The following is a 12,973-nucleotide window of genomic DNA, read 5'->3' as shown; positions in this document are numbered from 1 at the left end:
CCAAGTAGTAAAAAAAAAAGTCTGGAGACAGCAAAATCTACGTTATATTCTGTACTTTGTGTCTGCATGCTTTTGCACATACAGACACTTGTCAACTAAAACCATACGTAAAACTAAAGCATCAAATCTCATTTTAATAATGCTCACATGCAAAATCTTTTTTAAAAATACTTAAAATTAGTGTATTCTATGTTAAACTGGGTTTTTTTTCAGTTAATACAGTTATAAAAGGACTATAGATTCATTTCTGCTAATGCCTCAACATAAATCCAAGAATTAAAGAAATTCAGGATTTTAATCTACTGAAACTAAGCAGGAAAGCTTTCCTGCAAAGAAAAAAGGGTTCAAGTCTCCTGCAGACATCAAGTTCAAAGGAATGACACTGTAAATGCCTCCTAGCAACATTAAAGATATTCATAATCCTCATCCTCTCTACCTTACTTTAGCTTTATTAATTGAAAAAGCAATGAATGCAAACAGCCTGATAAAAATAGAAACAGTTTATAAATTAATTTTTAACAAATTATGCAATTTTATTTTTCTCAAGTATAAGCCTGAACTAATAATAAAGAGAACAAGCTCCTAATTTTCTGATAAACCACATATGGACTTTTTAGAAAAAACTCACAATTTTAAATTTTTTTTTTCTTAAAGCTCTGGTATTCAGAACAAAATAACTATGGTTTCCAGATTATCACTTTAAAACTAGCCATTCTGGAAAAAGCAAGTAAAATTGATATACAATATTTTAAAATTATTCACACTGATTCCAAATGTAAAAAAAAAAACTTCTTAAATGTAAAATCATGACAGTTTATTTATCACACATGCTTACAAACAGCACATATCCAAACTATATGTCTTTACCATCATACAGTACTATGAGCAAATTAATCAAAATTAAGTTCCTTTAAAATCTTGCTTCAACTCACTTTTTAAAAAGCAAAAAATAAACTCTTACTATCTTTTTAGTCCTATAACAAGGCAGGCATAAGAAATAATCCTTTTAAGCAAGGGCTAATTCTAATAGACAGGAGGTGATACTCCTTTCTATTGATAAAAGTAAATGTTCCTTATATTGAACAGACCAGGTTCCTTCCATTTAAATCACTGTTAAACTTCTCATACTTCAGTGATAACTGAGAATCAGCCATTAATTTTTGTTGGACACTTTCTTTAACCCCAACTTTATCTAAAGCATTTTCCAAGGTGAGATGAATAAAAACAATTTGTACTCCTTTCTTACATAATTTAGTAAAGTTATTATCTGTATGGCCAAATTCAAGAGAACCAGTATTTGCAATACTGAAAGATTAGCTTTCACACATAAAAATGTATTTCAGACACATTACATGTATAGAACATGTTCTGCACTAAATTGGATAACCTCAACCAGTTGTCTTGGCATTAGGTGTCTTAATCCTAATAAATCAATTGTGATTGCATTAGCTGGGTAAGGGAAGCAAGCACTGTGGATCTCTAGGAAAGCATACACGTCTGAGCTCTCTGAAATCCCAGAAGCTTCTTTTTCATGAATGGCACACTGAATATGCAAAAATCTGTTCTAATTGACCAAATGACATAAAGAGGAAGAAGAACAAGCAAACACAGTAGAAATAAAGACACCCCCAGTTACTCACAGAAGGAAGCATCCCAAGCATTTTCATAAGAATGAACCTTGCTAATGGCCCCAAGGCTGCTGTAGAATAACAATTGGGTAACAGAGTGGGGGGGGAATATGACCAAACGAGGAAAGTCTTCAAGACTAGAAAGTATTTACAACTACACAGTGTGTGGAAAATGAAAAAAGAAAAGGAAAAAAAAAAGTGCTTAAACAACTTAGAGAGAACATGCACAGTACATACCACTGAGAAAGTCCAATAGATGCAATAGCAGATCATAAAACAACCTTCTCAGGAAGCTATTCTCATTTTGAGAGCTGTACTGTTTTTTAAATACGTTTTCCAGCCAATGTGCTGTTTGTTCTCAAAATTAGACCCCATGCTGAGATGGTGGGCTGCATTCAATTCAGTCATGCTCTCCTGAAAGCTGATGAGTCATTGTAGCACTAGGAATCAGCCTCAGTAAGACCCTTCCAATCCAGCTTGTGACAGTGAAATTGTGTAATTTTTTTATATTTCTTTTATGTATTAGTGCTAGATTGAAAATTGCTATACAACATATAACACTTTGCCAAATCATAAACCATACTGGAATATTATATCACAAATTATTAAAAGAAAAATGAAATTTGTCATGCAAAAAATAAACCACTTTCCCTTACAGATAATAAACACAGTAAGCACATAAAGCGAAAGGTATTTCTCTCTTCCCACTACAGAACTCATATCTATAACAAAATTCTTCGCTACTTGGGTAGCGCCATCATAACTAGTGGGACTCTAGATAAAAAAGACAAGCTATGTCCCAAAGCTTCACAGAGTACTTAGTCATCATTCTGCACTTCAAAAATAGTGACTGTTACTTGTTGCAAACTAAACATATGAGAACATTTTCAGAAAAGCAGAAAAACTTAAGTCTCAGTACAGAATAGATAGATCATATGCTACAAGCATCTAGTGTGCCTAGATAGACATTCTAATGCTACTTACTGCTGCCCGTGACATTAGGAACTATATGTATTTCTTTCGATGCATTGACACTCATCACGTTTCTCCCTTATTCAGTAGCAACTCAATTTCAGCTAGCAGCTAATAGCTATGGCTGGTCACTCCTTATCAACCTTCTTGAAAAGGAAATTCCACTTGCTAAGGCAGGCCTGAGTAAAGGAGGGATCATCTGAACTGAAACAATGTTGTCCAATATGCTCACGCAAAATGCAACTTTATCTTAAAAGACCTGAAAATGAACAATAAGAATTAAATCAACCTTTAGCTATTTCATTTTTAAATGTGATATACTTTCTCTATAGTTTTCAGGTTAAAAAATAATTTAAAAAAATCCTTTCACCCAAATAGTAATACTAATGAGTTTGTCAAATTAAAAAGACAAAGTCCTTGAATTCATCAAAAGAGGATAAATACAAGAAATATCATCTCCCACTGAAACATTACCCTTCCTGTCAGTCCCAATGGAAGCATTTTACTTAAATGTCCCCTAACCAGCCAAACTCTACAACTGTCAGATTTACTCACCCGTTTGGATTTTTTAAGGATGCTTGATTCTGCTGCTACTCCCCTTCATTGGTGGCTGCTAGGCATAGTATTTTAAGTAATTCTTTAAATTACATTAGCTAGCTACTCTAAGCAGCATTCCAGGTACAGTGGTGAAGAGGAGGGAAAAAAGGTCTCCTGCTCTAGCTTCTGTGGCTGGATAAGCCCTACACTTGCTGCATCCTTGGAAACACAAGAGCATACAAGTACTGCATACTACAAACTTACATCCGGAAGCAAGCATACAACCACAGGAAAGGCACATGTTGTCTCCCAACTTTCACAGCGGTAGCACACAACATATAAATAACGTTGCTCACAAAACTGCAGGCATTTGCCTACAGACTTGCAACCTTTAAATCATAATCTCCTCCTCATAGCAATAGTTTCCATCGGTCTTTCAAAATGCGTGCGAGGAAGAAGATTGCAACCACACCTGGTATATTTCTGGCCAAAGAGTCAGTATCACCATAGGGAATGTTTACTGACCAAGATTTTCTCTTAATGGGGTGATAATTTGGGTCTGTTTCTCTCTCTACTACCTTATGAAATTTCTTGGGATTTAAGTCTCTGAGAATTCTTGACCCCAATAGAAAAAGTTAAATAGGCCAACAAGTTAAAAAGTATTGCACATCTTAAAAAAAAAAAAAAAAAGGCACTCAATTGTTAAAGCATCTTTTCTTTAGGAAACCAAACAAAAACCAGGGAGGAATAGTTTCTGTTACCTAATAGGTGATAAAGTCTTAGTATGGATAAAGTACTTCATCAAGGCTGGAGCTTAAATTTTGCTACTCATTATTTTATTGAATTTAATGATCTGTCTTTTATTTTCTGTTTTCCTCAAACAAATCCAAGAGATACCCAATTTCTAAAGGATTTAAAGTTCAGCTTTAAATTTTTATTATTTTTTATATTTTCACTGCAAGACAATCCTTTTATAACACATTCTGTGGCAGGCTTAATAAAGTTAAAAACTGCAAAACTAATAAAAGCTAGTAATAACAGCGGTTTTGCATTTCCCTGTTAAATTGTCTTTTTTTTTCAATTGCATACAGTTAGAACACAAATTCCATGACAGGATATCACTTCTGCATGTGCCAAAGAAGCCTGATTGTCATTGTTGCCCTCTTTACTCAGGCAGAGCTCCCAGTGAAGCAGATGGCCAGCGTGCCTGAGCAAAAAGGCAGGCCACAACCAAGGTATGTCTGAGGCTCTATTCAGATTTCCTATTGGTTCAGCCAACAGAAATTTGTCAAGACTCAGATTAACAACTGAAGTAGATGCAGTTTAATTACTCCACTAAATATCTTTCATGTACTGCAGAGGTAACAAAAGGAATTTTAGTACTTTGTTACATTTACAGAATACTAGGAACAAAAATTCATTTTCAGTGAGGCCTTAAAGTGCATTCTGTGGCTGACTTCATACAGAAAAGTAAAAATTTCCAAGCTAATAAAAACAGCTCATATATTCATACAGAAGACACCACAAACTTTGTCACTCATTTCAGACACAAACTGGAGCTCATTTATTTCACATGAAATGGTTTAAAAACCTATTAGACTTCACAGTAGTAAAAGTCATTTTTATTAACACAGCTAGAAGGCCAACAAAAACTGCAGCAGCATGTGCTTGGTTATTGTCCAACTCATTTATTGCATTGCAGGTTGAGAACAGCCCTACAATCCTGCTCAAAAGTGAACACGTGAGCAGTCCCATTCAAGTCAAGCCATCTGTTTACACTAGGCAACTTTACAAAAGGGTTTCCCGCAGTGCTAACACTGATTCACTATAGCCCTGATGGACCACTCCTATAACTAGCATGCTAGCCAATCATTTCCTGTATGTTCTTAACAGTAGCATCAGGCAGTGGTTGCATGGCCAGCTGAGCCAACCCACTGAGTTGCCATAGGATAAAGGGGTGTCTCTTTCTCTCCCTCTTTCCAACTCCTCTCCTTCTCCTACTTGATGCCAAGGTTCACTTTCTTTTCCAAACTCCACTAACTACCAGACCTTTCTTGCATGCTGCTCTAAATCACTACACCACCAGGAAACCACTTAATTCCCTAGGTCTGGTTTAGTTTTCCTCCAGGTTTGTAAGTGAAAGCAGCTCACAGAGAGGTCCAATGAACAGTGGTGCTAGCACAAAGCAAGCAGCAAGAACTCAAGGCTAGCAGCAACATGGGAATGGGACATTGGAGGAGAGAGGGAAGGAGAGTGGGGCCTCCTGCTTCCAGCAGGAGTTAACCATTCAGTTGGCTCATCACTTCTCATGAAACTGTACCCTTAGATGACAAGCTATGACGAGGGCTTGATCAGATCTAAATGGGGTCTCCCACCGGTGTTGAATGATGTGAACTTCACAGAGTAAACTTCCTTCTTCTGGGCAAACCTGGGGAGGATTAGATACATGTATGTACTCCAGTTCTTCAGGCCTTCTACTTCCTCAAACTAAACTAAACTCTCTGTGGTATATTTATCAGAGTTGACAATGTGCACAATGGTTTCTGAAGATGAAAATCATTACCTGGATTCTAAATATTTGAGTGAATGTATCAGTTCCTGGGATATCTTGTGGACTATGCTTTTTTTTTTTTTTTTTTTAAGCAATAGCACATAACACAACTAAAACCCCCATCCTTCTTGTTCCACAAAAGCATGAGCCTGCAATCCCCATCAAAGGGAGTCCCTATTGGAATGGACCCCCATTCTTCGACTCGACTCAGCAGGGTGTAGTATCATGACCTGCTTGTGCAAGAAAATAATTGGGCAGACACACTGCTGCTGTAAACAGTGCCCTTTTGCTGAAGATATGGCTTCTTGATTGTAAAACAAAGGCAACTTATTAATGTTAAAAGCATAAAATAGAACAGGTCATAAAAGTAGAACAATTTCAGTCAACTCTTCTATGTCATTTCATTAATCCAAAACAAAACTTGTAACAGTGATCCTTAGATCTCTAATCCACTTTAAGCATTGCAAAACAAAGAAAACATTAAAAGCCTTGAAACCAACAGTAAAAGCTTATGGAATCCGCTAAAGGCTATCCATTCCATTAAACATTTCTATGCTTACTCATTAAACTTTATTTTCTTAAATTGTTCTAAAAGTGTGCTGAGTTAAGGAAGCAAAAAGCAGTTAATAAAATGAACATTAACACAAGAAATTGGACTTCAAAATGTATCTCAAACAATAATAAGCTATTAAGAGATGTTTACTCTTCACTGAATCCTATTTTCTGTCTCTTGGATCACTGCAACTCAGGGATAATTTCTTTGAAATTAATGGAGTTCCACTGGGTTGACTCAGAGGAAACCTTTATTCCTTAACCTAGAAACAGCTCAAGGTATCTTTAAGAATAAAGCATAATTATCAAATTCTATAAAGAAACACTTTAGTTTTAAATAATCTGAAAAACAACTCTGTCCTTTATTTGCCACATTCAGTGTAAGCTATTAAAAAGCTGACAAATTATCTGATTATCATCGCTAATTAGCCACAGTAGAATAAAACCATCAACTTCTCTTTAAATAGATGTCAACCTGCAGATCATTAATTAGAAGGGACCTTTAATGTTTTTCAACAACGACACCTCCTAGAAAGTGTAATTTCCTTTGAAACATCCAATTGCTATACGGTTCCAGCACTTTTTAAGCAGACCTCTAGAAGAGGATAAACAATTATAAACTCCTGCTTAAAAAAGTGATAGTACAATGTGATTCAAAGTTACATATTTGTCTATCTATCATCTGAAGAGTATTCACAAGCTCTCAGATCTAAAACTAAGTATTGCAGGAAGACTGAATGACATTTGATCCAATATTCATAAAGATAAAATGAACTACCTCTACAATGTGCCTGGTCACCGCTCAATTAAAAATAAGAGTATTCAGATTTAAAAAAAAAAAAAAATCGACAGAAGAACCTCCAGGTTCAGTGCTAAATGAGAATTTTAAAAAAAACACCATTGGGCTTTGATCTGGCAATAATCTAACAGTGCAAGAAGGCACATGGAGAGGGAAAGGCTCCGAATAGTGTGACTGATGTCATGTCAATCCAGGAAGCCCAAAAGGAAAAGAATTTAAAGGCTTTAATGAAATTGCATTCTACCTTTCCCCCAAATGAATCTTTGCTCATTTCCTGCAAAACACATGGAAAGTAAATCTGGATTAAAGTAGGATTTCATTGCTCAAATTTCCAATCAGCTCAATATATGAAAGAAGGTTTTGGGTTGTCTTACAGGGAAATAGAAGCATCGCATACATCACGCAGTTATCCTAGTTGAAATCTGCTTAGATGCTCTGTCTCTATTTGTCTTGACTCCTGCAGCTTAATTATTTACTGTAATTCTAGCGTTTGGCATAGAACATAAATCTAACCAGGTGTCATCCAATTACTGCTTTCAATTTTTAACTAAAATTCTGTGGTTTGTTCTATTCTTTGCTTTAGCTGATTACTTTGCAAATTCCTGATATGCTTTGCTGAACAGAATACAGAAAAAGAGTAAATTATTAAGAAAATTCAAGAGATGTACTAGGAGAGGGATACTCATTAAAAAGAACCATACAAAAAAAAAAAAAAAAAGACTGTCAGTGCACAGAAATACCACTTATTAGTTAAAATGTGAGATTATGATGTGTTTCACTGATAGGTATTTTTAAATTGTCAGCCCTCAGGAAACAAACTAGTTCAGAGCCAGGTAGATGGACACTCAGTGGGATTTTTGCTTTTGATTTTGTGTGAGTACACCTCCAAGAGAAACCAAGAAAATTATACTAGTGCAGGATTATGAACACTGCAGCCCACAGGTCATGCACAATACCTATTAAATTGTACGTCAGGACTGCACTGGTATATTCATTTTCTTTGCCGTTGTCGTGGTTTAACCCCAGCCAGCAACTAAGCACCACGCAGCCACTCACTCACTCCCCCCCATCCAGTGGGATGGGGGAGAAAATCAGGAAAAGAAGTAAAACTCCTGGGTTGAGATAAGAACGATTTAATAGAACAGAAAAGAAGAGACTAATAATGATAATGATAACACTAATAAAATGCCAACAGTAGTAATAAAAGGATTGGAATGTACAAATGATGCGCAGGGCAATTGCTCACCACCCGCCGACCGACACCCAGCCAGTCCCCGAGCGGCAAAAACCCCTGCCCCCCCCTTCCCAGTTCCTAAACTAGATGGGACGTCCCATGGTATGGAATACCCTGTTGGCCAGTTTGGGTCAGGTGCCCTGGCTGGGCATGAGAAGCTGAAAAATCCTTGACTCTAGTCTAAACACTACTGAGCAACAACTGAAAACATCAGTGTTATCAACATTCTTCACATACTGAACTCAAAACATAGCACTGTACCAGCTACTAGGAAGACAGTTAACTACATCCCAGCTGAAACCAGGACAGCCGTCCTTTCTCCCTTCTCATTACTCCCAAATCCTCAGTCCCCAAGGAAAGTCTCACTCAAGGTCTTCAAACACTAGGTCTTGGCAGGGGCGTAATCTTACAGACAGGCTTCTCTGTCATTTAAACGTGTACAAGGGAATATGAATACTGACTCTGGCCTGTCCCCTACAGCAACATCACTATTCGTCATCCTACAGACAGATTAAATAGGTTTGAGTGAAGGCAATGTCTAAAAAATGCTCAATTATTAATTTGGAGATTGAACTATTACAATGCTCGATGGAAAAGCATGTTTCTCCATGCCATTCTGGAAAGAGCTGCTGTAGCATTTCTCTACTCGGTCCTATTGAACCTATTCATTACTGGCCTCACTTCATGCAAATGTTCGTTGTGATTTCTGAGATATGATATTACACCACATAGATTCATTCTTAGAATAGCCTTCATTCTCAGATTAATAGAGACCTTATAATGGTAACAAACTTGAGTCATATTGGCCTGGGATGCATTTAAGCTGGTGATTTATCATTGCAGAGATTTAGGATGTAAATCAAATTTGATGCACTAGCTTCTGTGTTACAGCAAAGTTTCTGCACAACCACATTTTGCCAACACACATATGGAACAAATAATGGGCTTTCCTAAAAAGAAAAAAATATTTTAAATTAAAAGTCTTCTGATCTTGAAATCAACAATAGAAACCTTAAAAAAATGTCAGTAAGCTATGAGTTATTGAAGAGAAGCAAAAAGTAAATACTAGAACTCAACCTAACTGTGATCTTCTGGCCTCTTAACTCAATATAGAATCCAAAAATTAAAAAAAAAAATAGAATATATGTAGACAGAAAGACCATTAATGGAGATGTTTGCATTTCCAGCTGCATTTCCCAGAATTCGAAAGTTTACACAAATATTATGATTATCTCAAGGAAAATATACAACCTGGCTAAGCAATCACTGATGCTATATAATTCACAGCAATGCAAATCTCTCATCTTTGATTCCATACATGAAGCATGCTAAAGAAATAAAAAGATCCTCAGAAGTATCCACCACAGGGGAGGCAAACAGCAATTTAAACATTGTAAACTACACAATACAGTGAAATCCTGGCCTTTACATAGCAATGTGGTGCTTTACAATAAATTGCAGCAAAGCCAGAATTTCAGTGTAAGTACATGCAAGTCTGAAAAAAGATGATACTGGCATTGTTTTGTAACTCACACTAATTTAACAGAATTGGTGACAAAAATCAATACCAATGTAATTTATTAAATAATTCATATTCTTTTAATACTAATAACACATTTATTTTCTGGGAAATTTACATCATCTCTGTTGAAAGTAGGTCATCAGGACTTAAGGGACACCAAAAGTAGGAAATTTAAGTGATCTGAAATACATAGGTTACAAAAATACTGACTATTGTAGATTTGTGAAGAATGTTCTTAATACTTTGCGTCTAGAAAGAAGCGCTCTTTTTTATAAAGAAAAGCAGGTTTCTATGAATTATTTATATATGATTTTATATATATATATGAATGATTTTATAAAGAAACTAAACTAACAGCTCCTCTGGTGCTGAACCATTAAGAACAAAAAAATTCAAGCACCCTCAGGTACTAAATCCTCATCAAAAAAAGTACAGCAGGCCTTCCATGTTAGATAAGGTGAGCCTGATAACAGACACTACGTGAAATATTGCATGAGTATGTAGATCTGGTATGCTTTGCAGTAGCATTAAAGAACTCATTGTTCAAATGCGAAGTTGCCCTAGTGATCTCATTTGCCCTCTGCAAAACTGCTGAGAGTACAACATCCATCCAGTGCCTCTAGTTTATGACTATGAGCATGAAGCACTTTGAGATTCCTCAAAACAAACATTAACGTTAGTCCCGTGATGCTCCTTCTTGACACTACCTTCACTTAGGTAGTTTTTTAGATTCCAGCTGCAATTTTTTGTGATAACAGTTACCCCACAGGCAACAAGGCTTATAGAGTAAAGGTTGCAGAACCAAGCCCTGTACTACTGGCAGTTAAGAGGCAGTATTTTTATTCAGTTTATAAGTGGTATGTTTAATTCCAATAAATCCAGAATTAGATAAATCAAGGAAGAATCATGATACTATCATTTGAGCAAGTGCTCAGGTGAAACTACTTCTGGAAACATCCAGCTTATACTGGGAACACTCAAGTATTGCCAACAAAAACCTTCAGAAACATCATGGAAATACCTTTGCAAATACTGAACACTAGGCAAGATAATATGATTTTCACCATTTTCCTTCTGAGCCTTGGAATTGCTTTCAGGATTCTCTTAATGTTTTTTGTTTTGTTTTGTTTTAACAAGAGTCTGACATGATCTCAACATTCAAGGAGCTGGAACTTAAGGATACCAAATATTTCACAATAATAATTGCAGTGTGGCCAAGATTGCTATCCAGAGATTTTACTGGTATCGGTTACCCGTTACTAAAACTATACTGTTTCATTTGCACAATTACTCTACTCTGAAGGGGCGGGGGACACCGTCAAAGTAAAAAAAACTTCTGTACTTCCACTGCCTATGGGTACTAGCTACTTCAAAGGTTCCCTCTGCTTATCCTGTCATGTCATTTACCAGGCACGTCCTGAGCAGTCAAAAGTGGCTGTAGAGCAAAGAAATAAACTTTTAGATCAGCACTGCAGCTTCCATTCTACCCAATATAAAATAATAGTGCACAGGATTAACTCTGCCCAGTGTGACCTCCTCGGCTAGGGCTTTTGCAGGTCTCCCGCTGCACATTAGCTATCTGCTATTTCCCTGCTCGTAAGTGGGAGCTGCTAGCAGCAGTTGCTGTATAATTACGTACTTGATTCTGTCTAAGGAGCTTAAACTAAGAGTTGAGCAAAGAAAGCAGATTAACAATTTGAACGCACACGTAATACACAGACACACAACCAGCAGGATTGCCGGGTCAATACATGGGGCCGAGGAAATGCACTTCAGCCACTCTTGCTCCAACTCGACAGGCTTAATTTTCACTGCAGGGCAATTAAACTGCGCGAAGAGGGGGAGACGGGAAGAGATGGGCTGCAGTCACAGGCTGGAGGGAGGACTGGAGACACGGCTACTCCATCCCCAGCAGGCAGATTAGTACCAGAGGAGCGGCACTCAGCCCGCTCTGCCCGTCACATGCTCCCGGAGGTCGCCTAGCAACAGCAAAGCCCAGAGAAAAAGTTCTCCCTCTCTCAACTTCAAATCTGCGTCTGAGACCGACTGAGGGGAGCTTATTGTCCTCCAGACTAAGCATCTGTTACTTTCTTATAGCCCTCTGTAAACGACTGCATATACCACACGTACGCAAGCCTGTCCACGCACACCCTCTGTCCCCCGCCCTCCCCCCCCAGCACAACCTGTCTGGTGCAAGTGCCGCAGCCTGTGCGCTTCTCAAAAACAACTCTAGGTACAATTTTAGTGGCCACCAGACCTGCTCTTGGAATGCAGGTGAACTCTGCTCTGCAAAACCACCCACGTTCTAGTGGCAAGAAGTGCACTAAGGTCGCAAGGAAAAAAATGCAAAAAATCTGGGGTGATTTTTTTCTTTTTTACCTTATCCACAGCCGGTAAGCAGTACTCGCTACAAGAAAAGCTGCACACTTGCAATCTCTAAAACTGTGAGGTTAGACCATGGAGTTGCAAAGTGTGAGCTGTCCCTCCAAATCTAGCAACATTTGTGTGTTGCTGTCTTGTACAACCAGAAAAAAAGTTTGTACAAACCAGAAAAACAATCAGAAGAAACATCCTGGGATAATTTAAAACCAAGGTGAAGTGAAGCTAAAGAGCCGGTGGTGTTTGTGGTGTTTTTTAAGGTGCTACCTCCTTTTCCACAAACAGAAATCGACTCCATCAAATGACTCCGGGAAAGAGCCAACCGTCTCCCCTAGCTATTAGAAAGAACTCCTTGAATCGGCTCCCGTTAACCCTCTACTTTCAGGCACTTTGGTCTTTTTCTCATCGAAGTCCCCAGGACAGGGATGTGCTCCTTGCGGTGCAAGTCCCATTCCAGAGAGGCTGGAGCATAGTGCTTACCTTGGCAACTGCCCTGCATTATGCATGCAGTGAATAATATGAGCAGTTTGCAAGCAGTTGCTGCTCTTCCATCCATCTGATGGCGAGGTCCCATCTGAGCTGGGATGCTCCAGCTCCCTCAGAAGCTGGCTCCTCGACTCCGGGGTGCTGATCTGCACAGCAGCAGCACAAGGAGCCTGGTGTCTTTTTCTTATCCCGCTAGTTGCAGGAGAAAGGCGTGTTCGCCTGTTGAGACATCGCGTTTTCTATAAACTCCCACCCTCCAGACATTGCATAAAGCTCTTTATACCCGGCGGCCCCGGAACCAGCATGAGGGAAT

The 12,973-nt window shown here is 38.0% G+C and overlaps 1 protein-coding gene across 1 annotated transcript in view; it reads right to left on the bottom strand.

The window, feature by feature from the left end:
* The window catches only part of LRP2 (low density lipoprotein receptor-related protein 2), a 134,076-nt gene extending 121,328 nt beyond the window's left edge, over nt 1-12,748 (bottom strand). Inside the window, exon 1 of the mRNA XM_010569474.1 lies at nt 12,655-12,748. Within this exon, the coding sequence (XP_010567776.1) occupies nt 12,655-12,748 (94 nt within the window). The remainder of the gene's footprint in view (nt 1-12,654) is intronic.
* Between the last annotated feature and the right edge of the window lie 225 nt (nt 12,749-12,973).

The sequence above is a fragment of the Haliaeetus leucocephalus genome, unplaced genomic scaffold, assembly GCF_000737465.1.
Source record: "Haliaeetus leucocephalus isolate CR32 unplaced genomic scaffold, Haliaeetus_leucocephalus-4.0 Scaffold1, whole genome shotgun sequence".
Classification (NCBI taxonomy): Eukaryota; Metazoa; Chordata; class Aves; order Accipitriformes; family Accipitridae; genus Haliaeetus; species Haliaeetus leucocephalus.
The sequence above is the reverse complement of the archived record's forward strand: the minus strand, read 5'-3'. Positions and strand labels throughout refer to the sequence as shown.